The sequence below is a fragment of the Mauremys mutica genome, chromosome 8, assembly GCF_020497125.1.
Source record: "Mauremys mutica isolate MM-2020 ecotype Southern chromosome 8, ASM2049712v1, whole genome shotgun sequence".
Classification (NCBI taxonomy): Eukaryota; Metazoa; Chordata; order Testudines; family Geoemydidae; genus Mauremys; species Mauremys mutica.
In genome coordinates, this window is record NC_059079.1 from 75097055 (window position 1) to 75124353 (window position 27299).

A 27299-nucleotide genomic window follows, 5' to 3' on the forward strand; every position below is an offset into this window, starting at 1 on the left:
TGGAATGGGTTACCTAGGGAGGTGGTGGAATCTCCTTCCTTAGAGGTTTTTAAGGTCAGGCTTGACAAAGCCCTGGCTGGGATGATTTAGTTGGGTTTGGTCCTGCTTTGAGCAGGGGGTTGGACTAGATGACCTCCTGAGGTCCCTTCCAACCCTGAGATTCTATGATTCTATGGATATGGGTCGCAATTGCAGGTGATGACTTGGATTCCATCAGGACTTGTACAGTGTCTTGTTGTGTGAATTTGCCAAGTGAGAAGATGTATCTTCTCTCCTGAGCTCAGTGCATGGTTGCTGCTGTCCAGAGAGGGTATCACGGATGTAGGTTAGCTTCTGTAGGAGGAAGGACGATACCAGATACATCCTACACAGCTGGTCCCTGGAGCAATGCTAAAACCTGAGTTGGGTGGATGGATAGATGGCCAAATCCTGAAGCTCTTCTGTTCTGATTTTACTCTGAGTAAAAACTGAATCTGGATTTCAGGCTCTGACTCATGCATGAAATAATCCTTGTGTCTATTTATCTGCTTCTCAGTGCTTGTCCTCTTGTCACTGTATTACAGGAGAGCTTAAGTAAGAGGGACTGACTGATCTTTTGCATTTTGTTTTTTAAATTCATCGCTTGATCTAGGACCTTGGTGCAAAGCATAAATTAAATACAATCATACACGAATTACATTGCCCATAATAGACAGCCACCCCGCAACCAACCAATCTCAAATAACACTAGCAACAGTCTCCTGGGCAGATATGTCTTGCAGCACGCTGTAAAGGTCAGTAAACTCTGGCTCTTCCTCTGTACTGCCAGAGGCAGTGAGTTCTGCAGCCACAGACCCTCTACACAGATTTCAGTACTCAAGAGCTCCTGTCTCAGGAATGTCAGCTGCAAAGCCTTGGTTGGTTTGAGCGTAAGTCCCAAAGGTAGCCAGGAATCCATTTTTCACCAGTCTGATCTGTGCTGCACCCATTGCTCATCTGACTTTGCTTTATAACCCCCTGGACAATAAACAATGGGCAGTGGGACTGGAGTATGTAGAAGGTAGGTAGGGCGAAATGGCCTAGGTAAGGGCTGTGGGGAGTATGTTTGCATAAGGAACAATGGGCTGCTCAAATCAGGGGTTTCAGGTTAAAGATCAATCTGTCTAAATGTTCCAGAATGCTCATAATAGTGGCCATCTCGCCATGGGAGGCTGTTTGGGACCAGATTTTAACATGCCGGATGAGATGCAAGAAAATCACAGGACACAAAATGAAGCAACACTTTGTGTGCCAGGGAACGCCTGAGAAACTGGATCTGATATTGGTCCTTAGTCAGCACCGGGATTCCAGGGGGTCCCAGGATGATATTAACTGCTTTGCCCGAGGCCCTGGAGTAGCTGAGACACTGGGACACAGTGTAAGGAGTGCTTTTCACACTTTGGTCCCTGCATCACCAGGAGCCCTTGGAGCCCTCCCTGGTTGTCTGCAGAACGAAGCATTGGGGGAATGGGGTGTCAGGAGGGGACATGGATCCATGAGGGTCTTTAGGAAGGGCTCACAGAATGCAGAACACAACCGTACAGAATGCAGAATGTAGAGAATGCAGAGCACAGCCGTACAGCCAGCATTGCTAGTGATGAAAAACATGCCAGTGCGAGAGTTGGGTCTCTGTTGCACTTAATGTGCTGTATGGAGCTTAGAACTGGAACACTTTGTCCTAGAAAACCACGTGTGTTAGTCCCGAGGTCTCCAAGGCCTCCACTCCCATGTAGTGAAATCCAGTTACAAGAAAGTGGGACAGGAGAGACCTGATAAAAACTCATGGCTCAGTACCAGCTTTAGGCTGGGAATGACACAGAGAGACAGGATCTTGAAATGATTACGGGATTGTTGATTCAAACCATTTGCAGCTTTCCCAGATGCACAGAAAACTAGGGAGGATGCAATGGATATAAATATAAAAAAGTCCATTGCATGGGGCTGGATTGGGCAGGCTGGGCCAAATGGCTTGCTCTCCGTGCATTTCACAAGGCCTAATTAAAGACCTATTAGCTGATTAGCATCACCTGAGAACAAAAATCAACTCAATTAATTAAGGTTAATAGGCGGCACCTGCCCTTAATGGTGCACTGAAATGTTTTACTAAAAAGGACTGTGTGAGATCCTAACCTATTCAGGATGCAATTCTCCCCCCCTGCAATATTGCAGAAAAATTCCCCCAAGTTAGGTACTTAGAAGTAAAAAGATTACCACTTTATGTTTAAAGAGACACTCAGATTAAAATCATGTATTTAAAAATAATAATTCATTTCTTTGCATCTGGGATTAATAACCCCGTAGATTATTAGAAGTCAATGAATGTTTAAAATCTACTTTACTTTTCCTGCAAGTCGATTTTTTTTTGCATTTTACACAGTTTGGACAATTTAAAATAGACTAGCCCATTTCATTTGTTTGTCAGGTCAGTTTTACTCTCTGGTTCTCCTACATTGACACAATCCTGTAGCATAGGAGATGCATGTGATGAAATTTTTTGACACATTAGCTATTAATATTTGATTTGGACACGTTTGGGAGTGCAGGAGTTGCATGAAAACCATAGTAGGGAACTGAACTGGGACTCCTACTTGTGCACTGTTTTTATATAATTACATAGCAAAAACCACATTAAAGAATGTTAAGATTGCAAAATCAAGTACTCAAAATTTAGAAAATGCTAGAGTTTGTGTTGCCTGGGCCACCTTAATTCAGCCTCCTTGTGCATCTGCATTATGAGCCAGTCTTTAATTACATTATCAAATACTGTGGGGTACTGAGCCACCGAGATATTAATGTCAAAAGCATACACTAATTTTGGATGTGCCAGTCAGTCTCAATGGTTAAAATTTGGCAGTTATAAGCAACTGAAAACCAGGTCTTATAATGCAAAGCATCAGGTAACCTTAACTATAGGCATCACTACAGTAACTCCTCACTTAAAGTTGTCCTGGTTAATGTTGTTTCGTTGTTACATTGCTGATCAGTTAGGGAACATGTTTATTTAAAGTTGTGCAATGCTCCCTTCTAACCTCGTTTGGCAGCCGCCTACTTTGTCTACTGCTTGCAGGAAGAGCAGCCCGTTGCAGTTAGCTAGTGGGGGCTTGGAACCAGGGTGGACCAGCAGCCCCCTTATCAGCTCCCCCATCAGCTCCCCACTCCCCTAAGTTCCCTGTGCTGCAGCTGCCTGCAGTTCAGCTGTCCCTCCCCACACTGCCATGTGCTGCTCCTGCCCTCGGCCTTGGAGCTGCTCCCTGAGCTGCTCCCAGAGGGGGGAGGGAAGGAAGAGGGGAGCTAATGTCAGGGTGTTCCCCTCCTCCCTGCTCCTGCACCCCGCTTACTCCATCTTCCATAGAGCAGGGGGGACACACCAGGGCTCTGGACGGAGGGAGCTTGCAGCAGCTGCGGTCTCAGCAAGTTGATCTAATTAACAAGGCAGTGTACTTAAAGGGGAAATGTGCATATCTCCCTCCATTCCTGCTGCCTTGTAGAGTGAGTAGGGTGACAAGATGTCCCGATTTTATAGGGACAGTCCCAATTTTTGGGTCTTTTTCTTATATAGGCTCCTATTACCCCCCACCCCCTGTCCCGATTTTTCACACTTGCTGTCTGGTCACCCTAAGAGTGAGAGAGTTAACCCTTGAGGGCTCAGCCAATTGCTAGTTCATCATTTAACAGTAAAGGAAATATCCCACCCTCTGACTCCTCCACCTCAACCAAGCTTCACAATCATCATCACTATGTATCAGTATTAAACTGTTTGTTTATAATTTATACTGTGTGTGTGTGTGTGTGTGTGTGTGTGTGTGTGTGTGTGTGTGTGTGTATATATATATATATATGTAGTCTTTTGTCTGGTGAAAATTTTTTCCCTGGAACCTAACCCCCTCATTTACATTAATTCTTATGGGGAAATTGGATTCGCTTAACATCATTTTGCTTAAAGTTGCATTTTTCAGGAACAGAACTACAACGTGAAGTGAGGAGTTACTGTACCTGCACTGCCTGCAATAATAATAGTACTTTGCAATTCTGAGCCAGCGTTAGCCTGGGGATCTCAAAGTGAGTTGCAAATATTAATGAAATAACCCTCATACACACCTCTGCGTGGTATCCCCATTTTACAGATGGGAGAACAGGGGGCTTGGAAAGGTTCAGTGTCTTGACCAGGGTCACCCAGCCAGTCTGTAGTAGAACTGGGAAGAGAACCAAGGTGTCCTCTTCTGAGTCCTTTGCTTTCAGCCATGAGAACATTCCTTCCTCTCCCAGACCCTGTATGTGTGATAGTTTACCCCTGAGATGGAAGGAGATGAGTGACCCTTGTGAAATCTCCTTGGGGAGCCATTACAGCAGGTACAGACCAGACAGGGCTGGCTACGGCACCCTGTGGAGGGAGCAAGTTGCTAAAACTTTTCTGGCCTGATTTTCAGAGATGCTGAGCCAGTGATGTCACGTGGAGCTGTGGGTGCTCAGCCCCTTTGGAAACCAGGCCACCGATGTGCAGGGGAAAGAAAGCAATATCGCCAGGCAAGAAGGAGTCACCTTTGGGGGCTGCAGAGGGCGGGATAGTGGAGCCTGAACCAGATCCCTTGAGTTCTGAATTAGACCATGTGACTGGCTGAGATCCTGGCTGGGCAGAGCTGAGATGACAGAAGTTGGGGCTTTGTATGCCAAGAGCTGGCCAGCAACACTGGCTAAACAGTTACAGAGAGAATTTCCATACCATCATACCGCAAAATAATGTGGATAATTGTGTGCGTGTGTGTGTGTGAGAGAGAGAGAGAGAGAGCGAGCTGTAAAACTCTCCTGCTGCAACACATCCTTTGTGTGAGGAGTGTGTGGCAGAGACAGGGTTAACCAGAGCTTGGACCATGATGTCAAGTCTGGACCGGCTGGGGGTGCCCGAGTGGGGTGGGGAGAGCTCCTGGGGCACAGGGAGGGTCTGGGAGCCTACACATAGTTTATCTTCTGTGTCCTAAGTGGTGCCATCAATGTCCAGCAAAAATAAAAGCCAAACTATCGATTTATGCTGGTGATTTAATCCCTGCTAAGCACAAGCGTGAAGGCTCCCACGATAGCTCACTGGGGTTTGTCAGATCAACTGAAACATATGGCACAATGACACCGACAAGGGATGATGGGTGTTCCTCTGCTAGGTGCGGCACAGCGTAATTTATGACACGTGCCCAGGCCTTTCTGTCAAGGGACTCGTTTGCATCTGTATTCTCTGTCTGCATTAGAGAGCCATTCCTGCTGAGCCTCCCAGCTCAACGTGGAATCATTTTACTTGCTCCCTCTAGCAGTGTTGGGGTGAATCTATGTGCACTTGATCCTGTCCCTGCCCTTTTTTCCTGATGAGCAGAATCGGCTTATGGATTCTGCAGAGAGATGCTCTCTTCTTCCATCCCACCCTCCTCACCTCTGTAGGTGACTGGAACTATGCGTCTGCTCCTTGTACTCCCTCCCTTTGTAAAGGCCCCTGCCTCTTATCAGCATCCATACCAGTGCAAGCCGCTTGCACCCCTTTGCCCCTTCCTAGTCTCATCTCCCCGGCGCCGGTAACGTTCCCATCAGAGCGGTAAATTGCTTGAGTAGCATGTCTGTGGAATGTGATTGGACTGTGCTCATATGTGTCCTTTGTTTGCCCTGGGTTCCCAAACACCGAGCAGATTGTTTTATTGTATCAATGATCAACAAGCTGCACCCTAACGAGCTTCCATTTAAGGTCTGACTAACAAGATTATAAATTAGCGGATGACTTCCTATTTCTCTTTGATATTGCCTGTTTCCCCAGACTTTGAGTGCCTGTCTGCTGCGGTGTCATGGCCAGATGTTGACATTCTGTGCACCTTTTCCATACTCTTTGTTAAGAGAATTTAATGCTGGGGCAAGAAGCCAGATTGAGGGCCTCGGAGACAGGAGCTGTGAAGAATGGGTGCAGCACATGGGGCAGTAGGACACACACTGCCTGTGGGCCTCAGTCTTGTTCTGCAGGGACAGAGTCCTGGGCTGTCAGGGAAGAGACAGAACTTAGTCATAATGAATATAACAGAGATTTTTTACTGAGGCTGCTGGTCACACACCAACCATAGAATCATAGAAGATTAGGGTTGGAAGAGACCTCAGGAGGTCATCTAGTCCAATCCCCTGTTCAAAGCAGGACCAACACCAACTAAATCATCCCAGTCAGGGCTTTGTCCAGCCGGACCTTAAAAACCTCTAAGGATGGAGATTCCACCACCTCCCTAGGTAACCCATTCCAGTGCTTCACCACCCTCCTAGTGAAATAGTGTTTCCTAATATCCAACCTAGATTTCCCCCACTGCAACTTGAGACTATTGCTCCTTGTTCTGTCATCTGCCACCACTGAGAACAGTCTAGCTCCATCCTCTTTGGAACCCCCCTAGATAGTTGAAGGCTGCTATCAAATCCCCCCTCACTCTTCTTTTCTGAAGACTAAACAAGCCCAGTACCCTCAGCCTCTCCTTGTAAGTCATGTGTCCCAGCACCCTGATCATTTTCACTGCCATCACTAGACTCCCTCCTATTTGTCCACATTCTTTCTGTAGTGGGGGGTCAAAACTGGACGCCATACTCCAGATGTGGCCTCACCAGTGCCGAATAGAAGGGAATAATCACTTCCCTCGATCAGCTGGCAATGCTCCTACTAATGCAGCCCAATATGCCATTAGCCTTCTTGGCAACAGGTAACACCATTGACTCATATCCAGCTTCTCGTCTACTGTAATCCCCATGTCCTTTTCTGCAGAACTGCTGCTTAGCCAGTCAGTCTCTAGCCTGTAGCGGTGCATGGGATTCTTCTGTCCTAAGTGTAGGACTCTGCACTTGTCCTTGTTGAACCTCATCATATTTCTTTTGGCCCAATCCTCCAATTTTTCTAGGTCACTCTGGACCCTATCCCTATCTTCCAGCATATCTATCTGTCCCCATAGCTTAGTGACATCTGCGAACTTGCTGAGGGTGCAATCCATCTCATCATCCAGATCATTAATAAAGATGTTGAACAAAACCGGCCCCAGGACCGACCCCTGGGGTACTCCGCTTGATACCGGCTGCCAACTAGACATCGAGCCATTGATCACTACCCATTGAGCCCGACAATCTAGCCAGCTTTTTATCCACCTTATAGTCCATTCATCCAATCCATACTTTTTTAACTTGCTGGCAAGAATACTGTGAGAGACCGTCTCAAAAGCTTTGCTATAGTCAAGATATATCACGTCCACTGATTTCCCCATATCCACAGAGCCAGTTATCTCACCATAGAAGGCAATCAGGTTTTCACTGGTTCTCTAGCTCCCAGGTTAATACAGCCTGTGCTGGCACCAGACAGGGCTTCCTTAAATCCTGGCCTGGAGGAAGCAGTCAGGGAATGAACTGCTGACTATACTATAGGGCGCACAGGGAACTCATTCCCTTGGGCTTCCAATAAGAGGGTCAGTTGTTGACCTATCACAGAAATGGTCTATTTAAACATTGTACTTATCATTCTGTGGTCAGTTGCGGATCAGTTTGCCAGATTTTGACACCATACTTAAGTGGAAACCTGGAAATCAATAATCAATCCATCTCACATTAGATACAAACCAAAACCATTGGCCAAATGCTCTGGGAAACCAGCCATTGGCTGTCTGGGTTTGCTTTGTGTCATTCAATCACAATACATAATGGGACTTTGGGATCATTCACTCAACCCATGTCCCCTCGTCTTTCTTTTAAAATAGTTTAGTTGTGCTTTGACAGGATATTTCCAGGTAAATACATGGGTAAAAATACATGAGAAATACACACACAGATATAGAGGTTTTCGAGGTGGCACTTTCTAAAAAGAGAAAAGCATAGGCCACCACTAATGAGGTCAATATTTTCTTGGAGTAAGGTCTTTGAAGATCTTGACCTGGGTTCTCCATAACTACATACAAAGCGCCATATTGCTATACAGCTAGGCACATGGGTGTTTGAAGCAGACTTGGTATAGCTGGTTAAGTCAGCATTAATTATCCCGCATATAAATGAGAGACTAACACAGTTTTCTAGTTACAGCTGGATGTAGTTTTAGCTTGAGGTTGCTGTTTATCTTTGTTTCTTACATATTTTAAAGAGATAATTACTTGTAGTCCAGGGCTAGCGTTCCTCAAACTCCATCTTGGGACTGTCCAGTCCAAGCTGTGAGCTGTTCCATGTCTCCTACTCCTTGTAGTGGCAGCTTTGTCTCTTGGGAAGCACATAGTGGTGAGGTATTCCCATGCTGCTATTGCTAAGATTCTGAATAAACATCTTCCTTTGCTATTTCATGCATGTCTCCCAGTATGTGATAGGTGAGCGGGGGGGAGGGTTGACTGGATCGTGTGTCAACGTCTTTCTGTATGTGTAACCAAAATGTTTGTATGTATGGGAAGTCCAAGAAAATGTGTGTGTGGAGATGTATTGGCTCACGTCTCCCCAACAGAAGTTGGGAAGTGTCAGAGTTCTTCTTCGAGTGATTGCTCCTGTGTATTTCCACAGTAGGTGTGCGTGCTCGCCATGTGCACAGTGTCAGAAGTTGTTCCCTTAGCAGTACCTGTACTGGGGGAGCACTGCTGCAATCCCTGGAGTGGCGCCTCTATATCGCGCTATAAGGTGAGCTGCGCGTTCCCCCCGCCCTCAGTTCCTTCTTGCTGCCGGTGAAGGTAGTCGGAATGTTTTGCTCCAGCCTTGCTGCAGCTTCTCTAGTTGACCGTAGTGATACAGTTACTTTTAGTAGTTTTTCAAGTTGTTAGAGTGGGCTCGGGGCATGCCCTGGGCCCCAGGCTTCAAGTCGTGCGACTCCTGATGCCGTTCTATGCCCAGAAGCGATCCGCATGCTGAGTGTCTCCGCTGCAAGGGGTCCCTTTCCCGGAAGCCTCCCCATCATTAGACCTGGTGTCAGATGCCTCGGATCTGGGATAGGGAGCTCATATAGGGAACATTCAAACCCAAGGGAGATGGTCAGCCTCGGACTTGTTCTCCCACATAAATGTCAGAGAGCTCAGGCCAATACAGTTGGCGTGTGTAGCTTTCAGCATGCACCTTCGCGGGAAGGTGGTCAGAGTCCTTACAGACAACACTGCTGCGATGTACTACATCAACAGGCAAGGCGGGACTCATTCTTCAGCCCTATGCCTGGAAGCCCTGAGCCTATGGGAATTCTGTATAGCCCACAATATCTCCCTGTGAGCCTTCCAGCTACCCAGCGTCTGCAATATGTGAGCCGATCACCTCAACAGGGTTTTCTCTCACCAGTATGAGTGGTCGCTCCACTCGGAGGTCATCCACCAGCTCTTCCGAGAGTGGGGAGTTCCCTGGGTCAACCTCTTTGCAACTGACCAGAATCAGCACTGTCTCCAGTTCTGCTCCAGGGGAGGAGTGGGGAAGAGGGTGAGCTCGGATGCCTTCCTCCTCCATTGGTCAGGCCAGCTTTTCTATGCCTTCCCACCCTTTCCCCTGATCGGCAAGGTCCTGCAAAAAGTAAAAACAGGCAGGATGTGGGTTATCCTCATAGCCCGGGACTGGGCCTGACAACACTGGTACGGGACCCTCCTGCACCTCTTAGCGGCCCCCCAGCGGAGGCTACCACTTTGCCCAGACCTCCTCTCCCAGGAAGGAGGCCGCCTCCTCCATCCCAACCTAGCTGCGCTCCACCTGATACCGTGGTTGCTCAGTGGTTAGATGAGGAGGAGGGGAGGTGCTCAGAGGACATCAAACGAGTCCTGCTGGAAAGTAGAAAGCCGTCCACATGGCGGATGTACCTGGCAAAGTGGTCCAGATTCTCTAGGTGGGCGGTGGAGCGGGGAACCTCCCCATTGTCCGTACCGCCCCAGATTATCTTTGATTACCTCCTGTTCCTTAGGACCCAAGGACTAGCTCCTGCCTCTGTTAGGGTACATTTGGCGGCCATATCAGCCTTCCACCCACCGGTGCAGGGCCAATTGGTCTTTTCTCACACTATGACCTCCCGCTTTCTAAGAGGCCTGGACCGTTCATTCCCATATGCTAGGTCCCCTGTTCGGCAATGGGACCTAAACCTAGTGTTATCCCGTCTCACAGAACCTCCCTTTGAACCCTTGGCCACGTGTTCCTGGTTTCACCTGTCATGGAAGGTAGCATTCCTTGTAGCTATCACGTCAGCCTGACATGTCTCGGAGCTCAGGGCCTTGACTTCGGAACCCCCCATACGGTCTTCCACAAGGATAAGGTCCAGCTTTGCCCACACCCCTCATTCCTCCTGAAGGTGGTCTCTGCTTTCCATATGGAACAGGACATTTTCCTCCTGGTGCTCTGTCCTAAGCCCCATTCCTCCAATGAGGAACGTCGCCTTCACATGCTCGATGTGTGTAGGGCACTGTCCTTCTACCTGGACCGGATCAAGCTGTTCCCGGAAATCCTTGCAGCTGTTCGTTGCATCGGCCAAGCGTATGAGGGGGCAACCAATTTCCACCCAGCACCTCTCCCACTGGATCACCTCGTGCATACGCATGTGCTATGACCTGGCAAGGGTTCCCCTGCCACCGCTCATCAGGGCGCACTCAACGAAAGCTCAGGTCCCGTCGGCTGCCTATGTAGCCCATGTCCCCATCCAGGACATCTGTAGGGCTGCCACGTGGTCCTCTGTCCACACATTTTCTTCGCATTACGCGATCGTCTCCCAAGCGAGGGATGATGCTGGGTTTGGTAGAGCGGTACAGGATCCCGGAAACCCTTAAACTTCTACCCACCTCCATCAGATATAACTTGGAGTCACCTACTGTGGAATGCACATGAGCAATCACTCGAAGAAGAAAGGACAGTTACCTGTTCCGTAACAGGCATTCTTCGAGATGTGTTGCTCAGGTGTATTCCACATCCCACCCTCTTCCCCCCTCTGTCGGAGTTGTCCGGCAAGAAGAAACCGAGGGTGGCGGGAGCGTGCAGCTCCCCTTATAGCGTGATATAAAGGCACCACTCCAGGGGCTGCAGCGGTGCTCCCCCAGTACACGTACTGCTAAGGGAAAAACTTCTGACACCGGTGCACGTGGCCAGCACGCATACCTACTGTGGAATACACTTGAGCAACACATCTCGAAGAACGCCAGTTACGGAACAGGTAACTGTCCTTTTGGGTGCCTAGAAGTCATGGGTGCAGTATAAATGCCTAGATCATAGAAATCAGGACTGGAAGGTACCTCAAGAGGTCATGTTGCCATCCCCCTGCACCGAGGCAGGACCATGTAAAGCAAGACCATCCTGACAGGTGTTTGTCCAATCTGTTCTTAAAAACCTCCAGTGACAGGGATTCCACAACCTCTGTAGAGCTTAATTATCCTTATAGTTAATAAGATTTCTTAATATTTAACAAATTTCCCTTGCTGAAACCTAAACTGATTACTTCTTGTCCTACGCTTGGTGGACCTGGAGAACAATTGATCACCATCCTCTTTATTACAGCCTTTAAGAGACAAAGAGATCACTTTCTTGAGGATTCTGGTATATAGAAGATGAAGTGGTTACTGTCCAGTGGAATTCTCTGTGGGATGGGGAGGAGTTAGCGGCATGTGTGTTTTGGAGGGCATCTGCCTACAAATTGTCTTCTGTGGCCCCTCAGACTCCGCTTCCCACTTTTACTTTCTTGGCTCTGCCTTGTCTATCTCAGCACTGTTCAATGCCACAGAGAGAAGGGCAAGTTTGTCCTACTGGGCTGCCTGATTTCTGGAGTCTTTCCAAGCTGGGACGTGGGTCGCTGTATGCCTGGCCTGGGCAGGCGGTAATGTTGAAGTTGGACATATTTATAAAAGTCTGATCTTTGAAGATCAGAGCGTCAGGGCATATTTGGGTGAGTTGTTCGAATGGTTTCAAATGTGAACCTTGGCAGAGCTGGTCCAGGTGGGTCAGACTGTCCCGCTCCCATCTTGATCCTCAGTGGCAATGGACAGTAGAGGTTGTGGAACAAACCTTCTGCTGGCTTGTGCACCTCCCCTGAAACTGCCTGGGTTGTTAAGCCAAGGCAGAGGTTAGCCCCATGATAAGCCAGTGATTGGGCAGTGGGTACCCCATGCTGGTCTGAGTATGAGCCATTCATTTTAAACCATTCTACTATGTCCATATTTCACCAGCATCTTTTTTGGGGGTGGGAGGGTGGAGGAAACCAGAAGAATGAGCTAGGCTGCTCTAGGGGATTTCCTCTGAAAACTTCTGCATGTTGCTGGAGATAGAAGAGCTCTAGGCTCTGATTCAGGCTCTGAGTTTACAAACTCATAGACATTAGTGAAGGAAAATACCTACATTAGATGCATATCCACTTAGTGATTGTTTAGCCCTGCGGTACAAGCCTAGCTGCACCCTTTTCTCATAAACCCCTTAAGCAGCCTGTTGCATCCCTCTAACCTCCCTGCACTTTGTTGATCTGTTTCTGGTGTCACGGTGCCCAGAGTCCTGCAGCTGTTGAGGTGGGGTCTCCCCAGAGCTCTAGAGAGAGGAGATATGCCCTCTCAGCTGTGGGGCACGGTGCTGGTGTGTACAGATAGCCCAAATATACAGTCATTTCTTTTGCTGCTGTGTCACGTCACAGACTCGGATCTCATTTACAGTAACCCCTCTAATCTCTTTCAGTATCACTCTTTTCAGCGTCTCAACCCTGGAAATGGCCATTGTGCTGCACGTGCGTGCTGCTGTTTTATCCCACTATTAATAACCCTCCAACTTCAACTGCCTCTAGTTTTATCAGAGTGAATAAGAATCATCCACAAGGACTCTGAAATGTTTTTACAGGCTGTAGATGTAGGGATTACTCTCCTGCCACAGCAATGCAGCCACCTCTGGGATTGGGTGCAGCAGCAACACTACCAAACAGTTTTTGAGAGGGGAATGAGCAATAGCTTCTCCAGGTGAAAGTAAAGGAGGAATATAGGGGAGCTGGTGTGATTAGTGTAATTGGGGATTTGGCCAGGATGCCAGAGGGATCTCTCCTGCTGTTGGATCAGAGACTGGTTTTACAGCTTGTCCATAGTAACACAGTGCCCCCTAGCACCTCCCAGAGCACTGACATCCAAGCACTGCCAGGCCCCGGCTTAGTTTGGGATCTGACCAAATTCCAGCCTGCCTGTAGCCTCAATATGGAGCAATCTAGTCTGGAACCCTGGAGCCCCAGCCGGACGCTGCTTCTGCGAGTTCTGCTGCAGCCGACGCATCAGTAAGAGAGGAGAAGCCTCTGGGAACTGGTGTCTGTCCCTCTTATAGGTTCTGTTGCTTCCCAGACCGAGGAACCCCTGGCTCACGCTTTCTTGGGATTATGGGGCACATAAGCCGGCTCTGCGGTGGTCCGACTGATCCTCACCTGTGATGATCCTGCGGCAGGGGTGTGTGTCTGTGTGCTGCTCTCTGGGGGCAGGAGATGGAACTGCTTTGGGGTGAGGAGACAAGGAGCATACAAGGGACCTCCCTTCTCCACTCCCTTCCTCTGCACAGCCTGCCTCTCTCTGGGTCCTGCACAGAGGCTGTGGCCTGCAAAGCCCTGCTGAGCCATCAGGGCTAGAAGAGAGGGGTGGGGCAACTGTCCTTCAGTGCAGTGGGGGGTGGGGCGAGGGAGGTGCTTTCTCCTCTCCCAGGCCTATTGTATAGGAGAAGGGAGTTTCTTTGACCCCTGGGCTCTGTCCCAGGACCCTTAAGGATCTATGGGGCCTGGTATCCATCAGCCATGGAATGCTTCCCCAGCCTGTGCGGTGCCTTCCCTATACCATCCCCAAGGGCATTCCCTATACCTCCCCTATACCATCCCCAAAGGGATGGAGGAACAGGCAGGAGGGGGAGCCGTGTAGCAGCCAGAGAGGGAACCATACCCCGGCTGGATCCCCATGGTCTCCTACGAGCATGGCGTGAGGTCAGATCATGCAGCCTTTAAGCCACCCTGCAGAGTCCCCTGCAGCTCTTTTGTGGCAGAGCTAGCATACATCCTGGGCTTGACTGGTGCCAGCTTTGTCTTTTCCATACCTACGGGACAAGCTCTGCTCTGGCAGGGACCAGGCCTCCATGATCCAGTTGGTCCCTTTGATCTCTGATGGCTCTGATTCTCCCTGACCCCCCTGTAATGGGGTCATCCCCATGTCAGGGTTCTGCACTCCCCAACCTCCTTCCTTTCCCCTTTTCAACTATAAACAGCAATGCATTCATCATCTCAGAAACCCTCCTGCTAAACCTCAGGTCCAGCTGCCCCTGCACCCTTGGCAGGCCATGCTCCACCTCCACCCCAGCTCTCTCTGCAGCTCCTCATCGGCAGCGCCTCCTGACTGGTTGGCAACAATTGCAAAATGAAAATGTCTCCTGCAGCGTTTTTCAGTTTTTACACAAAAACATTACAGAGCCAAGAGCCAGAAGCTTCTCCTGCAGCCCACTCTGTGCTCGGTGACCTGGATGGGACCTAGGCATGGTCCTGTTTAGCAGTGCTGGGAGCGATGGTATCTCTCATGTAAGTGCTCTCAAAATAATGATCTGATCCTCAGGAGCGACAGACATTCAGGTTGAGACTGACGTGTGGCCCCATCTCTCCTTTTCTTTCAGACATGGCATGGTTCCTGCCTGTCTCTGTCCCCGGTGTTCTGGAGGGGAAAGGTAGCTTGGCGGATCTACAGCTGACCTCAGAGATCCTAGCTCAGGCTGCTGTATAATTAGTCAGGAGGCCACATATGGGACGTGCCAGAGCAGACGAGGTGAGTCCATCTGAAGAGAACAGCTAGCAGCTCTAGTGACAGCATGGGCATGAATTCCTTATGGAGTGGCTGTCAGCACTCCAGAGCTGTGACTGCAGCCAGCATATAAAATGTATCCCTAAGGTTTCCTGCCAGAGCTGAGAAATGGGCTCTACAAGGAATATGACTCAGTGAATTGGGATCATGTAACATTAAGGTGACAGCTTGTGAGACATACCGGTTGTGTTGCTCCATCTCTCTTTGCTGGTTGCTCCCAATGGTCTTGCTTTTTGGTTGATTTCTTAGAGCCGTTCCCAGTCTCTTCCTTAGTGCCGAGACAGACTCCTAGTGATAAGAGATGGGACAGACCTAGGAGCTCCCCTTGTCTGTTGATCCACCTAGCCAGTTCAGCATTGTTACCTACAGTGCATTGCCCAAAGCTTACTCAAGCCTTGGCTTAACTGAATGCAGGTGATGAGGTTCCACCTCTCCCTTTGGGAGACCCTGGGGGGGTTTCACCTTCCTCTTCAGCCCAGGGCATGAGTCACTTGCTGGTTAGAATTAGAGTAAATGGTGGATTCTCTGAAACTTGAAGTCTTTAAATCAAGATCTGAGGAGTAACTCAGCCAGAGGTTAGAGTCTATCACAGGAGTGGGTAGGTGAGGTTCTGTGGCCTGTGATGTGCAGGAGGTCAAACTGGATGATCATAATGGTCCCTTCTGGCCTTAAAGTCTGTGAGACCATCTGTGTACCTCATGGCTAGGACGTGCTCTTTGAGAGCCTCCATTTTTATTTGCTCACTTCCATCCCATTCGCCTGACTGCTGCAAGCTTGGCCCATCCTGCCCCATTGTCCTCGCTCCTGAGTATATACACCGCTCCAATATTGGCTTCACTTTGTGTATGACAAATAGTGACAAATGATCTGTCAATACTTGTAAGATAGTTTAGAATCAGACCTAGCTAGTGCTTTCGTGAGCAGAGGACTGGGAGTAAGAACTCCTCATATTCTAGTCCCAGCTTAGACAAGGACTTGGGTAAGTTTAATCCATGTGTATAATAGGGATGCTGATCCCTTACAAAGGGCATTTTGTAGCTTAATTAATGCTGGCAGAGTTTTGAGTTCCATGGAAGAAAGTTGCTATAGAGGTGCAAAGGGTTATTATTAAGGTCAACCAAAATGCAGTAGCCGATCTACTGAATCCTGACAGTAGGGAATGGGATGTGATTGCTCACTAGTCATCCCCATGCCAGTGACTTCTGTAGGGAATTCCTAGCTTTTGAAGCCCAGCGATTCCCCATGAACAGTCATCCACAGTTCACTGCTGGACAGTGGGTAAGCATGATGCTGTAAGAAGCAGGGGCTGGGAATGCGTATCCTGTCTGATGATTTGGGGTCTGGTGTTTCATAATTCGCCATGTTAGGCAGGGAAAGAGCCAGAGAGGCAGGGTGGAGCTGCTGTTGTATCATGGGAAAGGCCGACCTGCCCGCAGCAAGCGCAGATGGACTGGTCATCTTGGACTTGCTTGCTCTTGCATTTACTGGTGAGCTTAAACCTTGGTGTACCAAGTGATGTACAAATTGCATTTAGGGAAACGTCCTATACAGTGAGGAAGCCCCGTGTGGCCTATGAGGTGTCATGATTTTCTTTTTAATTTCCTAGGGATGAAGGCGAGCGAGGAAGAGGGTGAACTCTCCACAGAACTGAAGAAGATCCAAAGGCAGTGGACAAGGGTCAGGGAGAAAATAGGCCTGAAACATTGTTGTTCAGAGGCTGTTAGTCACCTGTTAGATTGACGGGGAAAGGAAGGCAGGATCATTTCCAGATGCATGGGGTTGGATTTTTTTCTCCTTGTGCTATATTGTTGTATTGCCTTTGTTATCCATTTTGATCCTTCTCTTCTGAAAATGTTCACCCCACTCTGTACTGTATACAATGGCTGCATGTGCTTCCAGCATCCCAAAATCTCCAGTGCATTCTGTGTGTATAAAGTCGGTAAAATAAAAGCCATCCACTCCTCCAAAGTTGTTTGCTTTGCCAGTGTTTTCTTTGGCTGATGTGTTTGAGGCACGTCCTCGTGTATGCATGAGTGTACGTGTCGGAGTTAATGGACAAGGATGAGGGATAATTTGCAGGTAGCTGGATGGATAAAAAATGTTATCATGCAATGCTGCTGGAAGACTAAGTGCTTGTCTGTGGGTCTCTTTTCAAAGATCCTCCTGAGATAATGGCTGTAATCTTTCCAGGACTGGAGTGATGCACAAGCAGAGGCAGCAGATTGGGTCTCTTTGCACTCTCCCCATGTGTGATCACGATTCAACAGGATACGCAACACACTTAGCAAGCTTCACCCAAACCCGATTCCTCTCTCTGTCCCACGTGGCACTTTTTAAAAGCCTACAGGATAAAGTGGGCGTGGAGTGGGAGGTGCCCAGTTGACTCAAATATACATGCAGAAAGGACAGCACAGGATTTGGCTGGAGCCTGCTGCATGTGAAGCTGAATGACAGCAAGACTGGTGGCTAGCTCCAACAAGTCACGTGTCACTGGGACCTGAGGGGTCATGAGGAGGAACAATGGCCTGGAACTAGGAAAGGGGAAATTCAAGCCTGCTCGGAAGCCTTTTTCCGTCTGAATGCATCTCCATTTGTTAATAGTCCCACTTTGGGCTTCCCTGTTGCTTGTGATTGAAGCTGGCCAAGTATGGTTTGATGAATCATGTATTCAGTAAATTCCATGAGATTTAAAAAAAAATGATTCAGTGAGTCTTTTTCTTGTTATTTTTATATTTTTTCAGCCCATGCATCTGGCTGGATAATCTGCAAACAGAATTGGCTCTTGCAAAACATTTCAGAAGACAGGGTGGCCTAGTGGACAGAGTGGAGACCTAGGCTTGGGAGACTTTGAGTTCTCTTCCTAGCTCTGACGCTGGTTTGCTGGGTGACGTTGACAAGCTACTTCTTTTCCCAGGGTCTCAGTTTGCAATATGGGGATCATGATAGTGACCACCTTTGTAAAGCACTTTCTGGGGATGAAAAGTGCGGTGTTATTATTTAAGTCACATTATTCTGCCCTCTGTGCAGCTGCATGATCACAGGATGGGCACCTGGTCACACTTCTCAATGCTTATTGAAAGGATTTCATCCTGCCACCCTTCCATTCACCCCCCCCCCCACACACACACTCTTACTCTCTGGGCAGCAAAATGGGTGTGATTTCTGCTGCACAGGAATGGGGCAGGTTATGGGGAGCCCTCCCAGAGCTCTGCATTCTTTACTACCTGTGCTTGGGAGGGACAGAGCTGGTGCATGCTCGACTATGTGGATCTTCTGGTTAAACCCCACAACTTGTGGCCTGGAGTGGAGAATTTCTTCCTTTCACCATCCTGCTGAGCACCAAGCCCTGGTCTCAGGTATGGTGCAGGGAACGGAGGCTGGCCCAAAGGAAGGGACGCTGCCGACAGGAGACTGGTGACACATCCATGGCACTGAGTCCTTGCCCCACAGCGAGATGTGGCACGCCCGTCAGTAGCCCAGGTGCACTGTACTTCAGGAGAGGGGTTAGTACGAATTGCCGGCTGGCACCCTGGGGATCTCACTCCTGGTTTGATGCTTACCACCCTCATGTAATCCTTGCAGAGAGGCCAAAGACAGATGGGGCAATAGGGACTGAGCTCCTCCCTCACTCATGGAGCAGGGTTCACTGGCACAGTTCACTGCGCTACCGCTGCCCAGAACCACCGAGTTAGCTCTACTCATCAGCATGAAGTTCTCTGCCTTCCATGCCAAAAGATCCCCAAACGCTTTGGCCACCCACATAAACACAGCCAGCATTTAACTGCAGCCACCTCTGGGTTGCAACGTATCAGGTTCCTTTCCAGCCCTGACACCTGTGCATTGTGGAGAACCCCCTATTCCAAAACATAACTTCGACCTGAGCGCTTGGCATGGAGTTCACAGAATACTTCACTAATCAAACATCCTTAGCCCAGCATTCCTGCAAAGTAACTCGGAATGGTTGAACCCACAATGGGGAAGTCCACAGCATCATTATCTCAGGGCCCCTGGTCTATGTAGGTCCAGAGAGAGGACAAGGGGAACAGATTACACTCTGCGTATTTTCCCATCCCAGCACTAGGTGTCAGTGCAGCACCCCTCTCCTGACATCCCCCTGTGACGATGCAGGAATTCCCTGCCATTCTCTGTGGCTAATTTCTCCTTTGACTCTTTTGAAATCCTCCTGCTCACTCATGGCACTAAGATGCCATCAGTCTGCAGACAGTTTAATTAAACAGCTTTCCGTTTGCAGTCATTACTACAGTCTGATAATTAAGCAGCACTTAATTGACACACCAAAGCTGTACTTCTCTTGCTCTGAAGTGGTGCTTGATTCCCAAGTGCCAGTAGCAGGTGAGAGGTTGTTTTGCTCTTTTCCCGTGCTCCTTCTCCATCTTGGGGTGTATGCCAGCTGTCTCCCTGGCTTCTGCTCCACAACTTGTGTCCAAATCCACTGGTGTTTCCATCTTGCTCCTTGTTCTCTCAGCTTTCCTTGCTGCTGCTTTGCTGGCAGGCTTGTGGTTGGAGGTTCCCCACCTGGTTTGGATGTATCTCCCTAGAGCATTCCCCCTCCCCCCTGATTCTGGCCTCCTGTTTCTGCCCAACCCTCAGTTGCTGCCCGAGTGTTTACCTTTGCTGACTGTAGTGGGGCGGGGCTGAGAGGGGTTTTGCTGTGGTCTCAGCCATTGGTCCATGAACAGGCACCCACACCAAGCTGCCAGACTCCAGGGCGCCAGTCCAAAGAACGATCATTTCTAGCAATTGTGTTGTTAAGGCAACCCAGGGTCCTCCACAAACCACAGCTAGGCTCTGTCCCTGCTCCATGACCCTGCCTCCCGACTTGGCATGGCAGTGACAGGGACCTTCCCATCTCTCCCAGAGAGGCTGGGCCAGCAGCATGGGGCCTTTTTCCTCTCCTGGATGCGGAGTAGCAGCTGGGCCCCATTTCCTCAGGAGCAGTCAGGGTGGCAGCAGAGTCCTTTCCTCATCAGAAAGGCAGAGGTGGCTGCAAGGGGGCCCAGTACTTACACCTTGGCTGCTGTGCTATCTGCTTGAGTGGGTGGGCTGAGCATGCTATACTCTTTCTCTCTTGCCACACACACAGTCCTGAGCAGTGCCCCCAGAGCAGTGAGTCTTAGGCCTGGTCTACACTAGGGGGGGGGGGGTCGAACTAAGGTACGCAACTTCAGCTATGCGAATAGTGTAGCTGAAGTCGAACTACCTTAGTTCGAGTTACTTACCCGTCCTCACGGCGCGGGATCGAAGTCCGCAGCTCCTCCGTCAACTCTGCCACCACCGTTCGCGGTGGTGGAGTTCCGGAGTCGACGGGAGCACGTTCGGAGTTCGATATATCGCATCTAGATGAGACGCGATATATCGAACGCCGAGAATTCGATTGCTACCCGCCGATCCGGCGGGTAGTGAAGATGTACCCTTAGAGATAACATCCCACTGACATGCATGGGGGCAGTTCAGCCTCAGAACGATTGTCTCAGGCTTTCTGCAGACTCAGGCAGACGTTGCTGCATCAGTTATGCTTTGGTCACATTTTCAAGCTTTTCTTTGCAACCATGAGGAATAGAAATTTACTTTTTTTGAATGAAAACTGAGATTTGGTGTAATCACATGTCTGCAGGGACTGGGGCCAGGGGGCCTAGGACAGTTGTGCTGAGGCTGCAATCCAGCTCTGTCTGTAGTTGCTGCTGGAGCAAAGGTTCCCAGAGAATATCTATTATAAAACCCACCTTTCACATGCTCATAAATTTTCAAAACAGGCCTCTTTTGGGCTGAGAACCCAGCCTTTTGAGTACCTAGTTATTTGGGATTAAGGCTTTAAATTCAGTTCATAAAGGGCTGGACAGCCAGCAGAGTTCCAGGAGCATTGGCTTGATGTCCTCCTTGCCTGTATTTGCTGGCTAGCAGCTATGCTGCTGCATTCTGTGCGAACTACAGCCCGGTGCTTAATTTGTAATGAAAGAAGTGCTGGGGCTCAAGCAACTTTTTTACATTCATAACTGATGTGGCAACCCCGGGGCTCAGCCCTGGCAAGCCCCTGTGCAAATTAAGCCCTGGCTACAGCTGCCTGGAGCATGGCATTCATCCTCAGATCGAGGGAGTTGCGGTCCCTAGTGAGACTAAATACCGTAGCTGAAGTCGACATATCTTATTCTGACCTACCTCCCCTCCTCACGGCGCGGGATCATTGGTCGCGGCTCCCCCATCGACTCCGCTACCGCCGCTCGCTCTGGTGGAGTTCTGGAGTCGATGGGGAGTGCGTTCGGGGATCGATATATCGCGTCTAGATGAGACGTGATATATCGATCCCCAATAAATTGATCGCTACCTGCCGATCCGGCGGGTAGTCTGGATGTACCCTAACTATGCAGTTGGGCTCCAGTGCTGCAAAGATTGAAGCATGTGCTTGGAGGCAATGGGATCATTCATGAGTGTAAAGTGAAACCCATAGAAAAGTCTTTGCGGGTTCAGGGCCTCACTTGGTTAAAGGAACTTACAAGCTGTTATTCCTGAGGGAATTCTGCACCAAAAAATTAAAAATTCTGTGCAACCTCCTCCCCCGCAAATTCTGCTCACAATATTTTAGAATTCTGCAAAATTTTATTTGTCAAAATAACACTACATAATCACACCATTTTCAATTATTTTGGTTATTTATTTCAAAATACCTGTCAGCAAGTATGTCTGTAACAATACAGACACACACAACATTTCCCCCAGGAGTAGAGAGTTAAAAAAAACCCTATGACAACCCAGTTCCTATTTTCTGCCTCCTCCCCCCCAGAGCCCAGCTGGGGGCCCAGACACTCTCCCAACCCCAGGACCCAGCCCTAACCTCCGAGAGCCCAGCCACAGGCTCCCCCCCAGCCCAGACACCCACACCCATTTCTCCACAGAGCCCAGCTGTGCCCCCCTCCTAGATACCCACACCCCCTCCCACTCCAGAGCCCAGGGATCCAGAGGGGGAAGCAGCCTGATAGTTGGGTCTGGGCTTGCAGGGAGTTTCCTCCTTGCCTCAGGGCGTGCTGAGAACTGCAGTTGCGGGGAATGCTCCGGCTCCAGCTCCAGCTACCTCCTCCTTTCCCCAGCAGTGTCGTCTATGTGCGCCCCAGGCTCTGTTGGGTCCAGCGGCACCTAGTGGTGACCAGCAGCACTGCAGCCCATTTCTGTGGGTGGAGGGGGGAAAGGAAATTCTGCGTGCACAATATTAATTTCTGCAAAATTCTGAATTGCATGGTAGCGCAGAATTCCCCCAGGAGTGAAGCTGTGCTGTGCAAAAGCTGGGGAACCTGTAAGGTTTGCAAGCCAGTTAACCCTGGAGGCAGGAGCTTACAAACTCTGCTGGGCCACAAACAGAGAAGTCCCTGAGCAAAAGGACTTTGTTAGCTCAGCAGAGTGCATGCCTGCATGGCAAGGAATAGGAAGGCAAACAGAATAGCTCTGGCCATTTTTCTTTTCCCTTTTAAAAGCATCTTGCTGCATTGCCTTTGGTTTTGCTTTTTCACTTCTCCTTTAAAACAAAAACATTCTAGAAAATGAATTGCAAAGAGCTGTGTTAATACAACATTAGGGCTGCGCAGTTGTCACGGACTCACAGATCGTGCCCACTCTTGGCCCTGTGCGGTCCGTGGGGGGTGCCCCTTTCAGTGAGACAGCCCTTCTCGGGGGTCCGCTCTCTCCCAGGGTCAGGTCCCTCCACCTCCTGGAGCCGCACCTCTCTGAGTCGTAGCACACCTGTTTCTCGCTGTGGGCCCCCTCAGGGAGTCCACTCGCTCTGGACCCCCTGGGCCTCCTCACCCCCGAAGGGGTTGATGCAACCCTGTTCTCTAGACCGGAGTGACTCTCAGCCAGCATAGAACAGGAGGGTTTATTGAGAGTTGAACACAGCACAGGAAACTCTCAGGGCCTCAGGCCTGGCCTCTCACAATAACAGCACATCCCAGTCTCCCTGCATCCAGGTGGACTCTGCCTGCTTCCCCTCGCCAGCCCCGAGGCTCCCTGCTTCCCAGCTGGGCCTCTGATATCCCTGGCCTCAAGCCCCGCCTCTGTCCATTGTCTTCTCTCCAGGTAAACAGGGTCGTAAACAGGAAGGCCTGGGTCTCCTCTCCTCTCAGCTCTCCTCTGGCTGGAACCGGCTGGTCAGGTCACCGGGGTCCTCTCTCTGCAGCCCATTGTCCTCCCACTGGCCAGAACCGGCTGTGTCTCCTGAGCTGGGTCTCCGGGTTACCAGGTCACCAGTCACCAGGGTCTCCGTCCTCCAGGCGTCCCGAGTCCCTCTCTGGTCCTCTGTAACAACAAACTCCCTCTCCCCTCACCTCGTTAAACCAGTAACACCCAGGGAGATTGAGTCCCACCCCCTGTACATGCAAACCACTGGAAAACACAGAAAACCCCAAGAAACCCCCCCACTTCGTCACAGCAGTCAACATCCCAAGGATCAGGAAATGCAAACGCTAAGGTTCCATCAGCAACTTAATGAGACCACCCCCCCCTTGCACACGTGGAGTGTTTTCTAGTCCAATTAATTTTACGCCCAATACCATATATTCCGCTTTATGGCCTAGAATGCATACTGTAAAATACTAGGTGTTCATCACAACTGACCGAATGCGACTGTAACCACAGCTTTTGCATTATTTATTTTACCTGCATAATTTTATTATTATTTAAGTACAAACAGGGCTCATTATCAGAGTATTAATGTGATTTTTTTTGCATTTAATTTCCAGTGGACCAGATTTGCTCTTGCTGTAACTACACTGGAATTATACCCTGGATAAGCTGGACCCAGGATGGCTGCAAGCAGCCATGTTGCTAAGTGTGGCAGCCCTGTTGTCTCAGATATAACAGGTCTTTCAGTTCTGTCTGCTTTCTTTTATTTGATCAATAAGCACCAGCTGTGGCGTGGACACCTGACACCACCAGCTCATTTTAGAGAGGCTGCCAAGTGTGGTTATAACTTTTGATCACTGTCAGCTCAGGCTGGATTTGAATTGATGACTAGGAGGAGAAATATTCTAAATCTGAGCTCGGTGGACAACTGGGGGGGATATTGCCAGCTGCAAAACAAGCAAATAAGATGGCTGGATGTATAACAAGGGGTATCGAAAGTGATGATGCTAATACATTCACTAGAGAAGGCCTTGAGATGTCTCCTTTGGTGCTGGGTACCGTGTTGGCCACTGAGCTTCAGGAGTATTAAAATTGTGATGACTGAATGTATAGTAGGTACCTACTCTTTGAAATGTTTATTATGGGCTATTGCCTTTTTCTTTCACCGGAGGAGCAAGACCTGATTTTACTGTCTCCAATGAAAATGAAATGCCACCAGCTGCGGGTATAATTGAGCAGGCAAGGTGCAGCATCTTTTCTTGGGGAGGCTACCGGTTTGGTTGCTTTTGCAACCATTGTAAACCAACCAGGTTCACCAGGCAGCTTGTTGCTCTAGCAGTCTGCAGTGTGACTCTTGCTTTGGGCTTGGGAGATGGTGGGTTCAAATTGTGAGAGAGAGCCTGGCGAGAACAAAATACCTTCAGGAGAGCTGAAGGCTAGTCTCAGCTTTGCCATGGCCTCACAACAGACTGGGTTCCTGACCATGTTATGTGCTGAGCCTACTGACCAATACTGTCCCAGTGCTTCCTTGGGCTCTGCTGTCTATCTCCATCTGTTGTCTCTTGTCTTGTACTTAGATTGGAAGCTGTTGAGGACCGGGTCTTTCTTTTTGTTCTACAACACCTAGCACAAGGGAGGCCTGCTCTGTGACTGGTGCTATGGTAATACAAGAAATAATGTGTAGTTCTGGTATTAATTAATTCGTTGTGTTATTGCCTTGGGATCCAGTCATAGATCAGTGTCCGATTGCATTGTACACACACCCACCAAAAAGAGCTGCCTCAAAAATCTACGGCTAGAGTACAAGACGAGAAACAAGAGGTAAGTACAGCAAACACGGGAAAACAAGGAAACAATACTGCTCCCGTTCCTCCTATCGACTTGTACCTTCTGGCATGGGTAGTGCCACTAACTGTGCGAGGGGGAAAGTACTACTCATTGTGAGTAAAGGGTCAGAATCTGGTCCCCTGACGTTCAGCTGCACTCTCTGTAAAATGGAGATATTGTCTCCTGGCTCATGCAGGGAGCGTGAGGGTTAATTCACTGAGGTTTGTAAGCGCTTGGAGATTCTTGGAGGGCTGTTACTGAAATCCAAAGGTAACAAAGCCTGGGATATTGACGTAAAATAATGTCACCAATGGTTTGTGTCCACCACAGTGTGCAATTGCATTATGACATGTTAATGAACACGACAGCAAGTTGCAGAATAGCCAAGGAACAAATGGGATTAACAGGACTAGCAATAAGCGCTTGTTCTTCGCTTATGCAACAGTTTACAATTGTTTGTGCTAATTGGCATGTGTTCAAACATGATTCCAAACTGTAGTGTAGATGAGCCTTAGAGGGAAGACGGGTCAGAGGAAAGGATTTTCTACCAACATCTCTTCTTGTTTTCCCACCCACCTCAGGTGTATGCAAATGACACGACCTGCATACATCTAGTGATGTCAGAAACCCCACTTTGTTGTGAGTCAAACCTGGGTATGACATCACCAAAAGAGGCCCACGTGACCTATCAGAAAATGGCTTTTGATAACCAGTTGGGAATAATGAAGGTTTACGAGTGCACTAGGGAAGTGCACCAGGACCTGGAGAGGAAGCTGCCTGGTAAGGGTAAAACTCAGGGCACAGAACTGAGGTTGAAGAGAGGTCAGACCCGGCTTGAAATCAGAAAAGGGCTTTTTCACCAATGGCCTCATTCACAGGGTGCAGGAATAGCAATAGCAAGGGAATAGTGGGGGAGGAGTTACATGCTGGAATAGACACAAACCTGGCTACCCCTAACATGAGTAGACGTGGCAGGAAGCCAGAGGTGGGATGGGTGGCCCAATCAGTTTATGTACTTTGCCGTACAGACTGTGATGAGAACACATTTAGCATTTTTAAAACTAAGGTTATGATTAAAAGACCTGCTGCTTGTGGGGGTTTCTGCCATACAGAACTCGGAGCCTGAAAAGACGCAGTAGGCTATCTTTGCCATATTTCGCTCATTCACTCTTCTGGGCTGAGAGATTTTTTCTGGGTGTGTTGTTGATGGGCTTTGTTAACGTGATTTTTGTCATTACCCTGAGCTGTCATGGCGAAGGGCAGGCGAGCAGACAGGGTGCTGGAGGTGAGCCTTTTTCACGACAGCTTTGCAAGGCTGCCCTAGCAAATCTTAGTCTGTGTTGCAATGAGCTCCTTGTCTCGATCAATATACTTGGGCTACTAGATGGATTGGAACATAAATGCTGGAGCTACTAGTGCAGGTGGGGAAACAGAGTGTGTTTCCTCAGGAAAACTGGTAAAAAATCGTTTCTCTTTGTCATTGGAATGTCAACATTTTTGAAACCAAACCTTGTCTATGCCCTTTGCCCCACAATGTCTGCCCACCCTCCTGCCTCTTGGCACCTGCTTGACATTTGGGAAGGCGAACAGGAAAGCATTGTAACTTCAGCATTCACCCAGATTTCAGTAACTTGGTGTCATTTTCCCCAATTTCTCCTGAATTTGGCACAGACACTTCAGCAAGGTCTCCCAGACACGAGCAGGGGGGTTGGCTTCTGCAGAGTCCCTGCCCCTAGCCTAACAGGATGTTACGATGAGGCTGTACTCCATGCTGATGCCGGGCTCATGGAATAGGGCATCAGTTTTCCGAGGGCTCTTTTCCCACAGGATTGGGATTTGAGCGCATTAGATGTGGCAGTGCCTTGAGCAGCCTGCAGGGATGATCCCAGTGCTGCTCAGGAGAGTTGTGATGAACCTCTCTTTAGCTCAGCATGCTGCATAGGGGAGCAGCAGCACTTTCTTCCAAACACAGCGGTCCTTTCTCAGTTTGGAATTTGTCCTGGCTCAGGCAGCAAACCCACTGAAAGCAATGGGAGTAAAAACTAGTCCTTTAGTAAACATGTTCCCTGATGGCTAGAGATCAAACAGTAGGTTAATGGGATTTATTGTAACTAGACCTAGTCAAGAAACATTGGCTCCAAAAAGAGTTTGCTGAAAAGCATTTTTAAGTTTTCGATGAACCCCTCCACCCCCCCAAAACTAGACATTTTTCAGTTGTCAAATTTGGGCTTTTTGACTGAAATGGGAAAAATGTCAAATTCAATGGCCACAGGAAATGTCCAGTTTGATGAAAAAGCCATTGAAAAAAGACAGAGAAATTTTTCAGCCAGCTGTAATTGTAACTCGCAGCCTGTATCCCTCTTGCAAGGCCTGTCAGTCTATCCTCGACAAGTGTAATAACTTACCCATCATGGATCCAAGGCCCAGAAAGGCACTGAGGTTAAACTGACTTCCTCAGCAACTGGTTTGGTCTCTGCGGAAGAACTCCATCCACTCTTGGCAACCAGCAGCCTTGTTGTTGGAAGCCTTATGTCCTCGCAGGACTGTGAGATGGCATCATCATCTGAAATATTTGAA

The 27299-nt window shown here is 49.0% G+C and overlaps 1 protein-coding gene across 4 annotated transcripts in view; it reads left to right on the forward strand.

Moving 5' to 3' along the window:
* LOC123376663 (pro-neuregulin-2, membrane-bound isoform-like) overlaps positions 1-16662 on the forward strand; it is a 64827-nt gene extending 48165 nt beyond the window's left edge. For 2 of the 4 annotated variants that reach the window (XM_045028857.1, XR_006581872.1), the window contains exons 3-4: positions 14584-14732; positions 16375-16662. In XM_045028857.1, the coding sequence (XP_044884792.1) occupies positions 14584-14690 (107 nt within the window). In that variant the 3' untranslated portion in view covers positions 14691-14732; positions 16375-16662. The remainder of the gene's footprint in view (positions 1-14583; positions 14733-16374) is intronic. The other 2 variants (XM_045028855.1, XM_045028856.1) reach the window with 1 other exon arrangement.
* The last annotated feature ends 10637 nt before the right edge of the window (positions 16663-27299 follow it).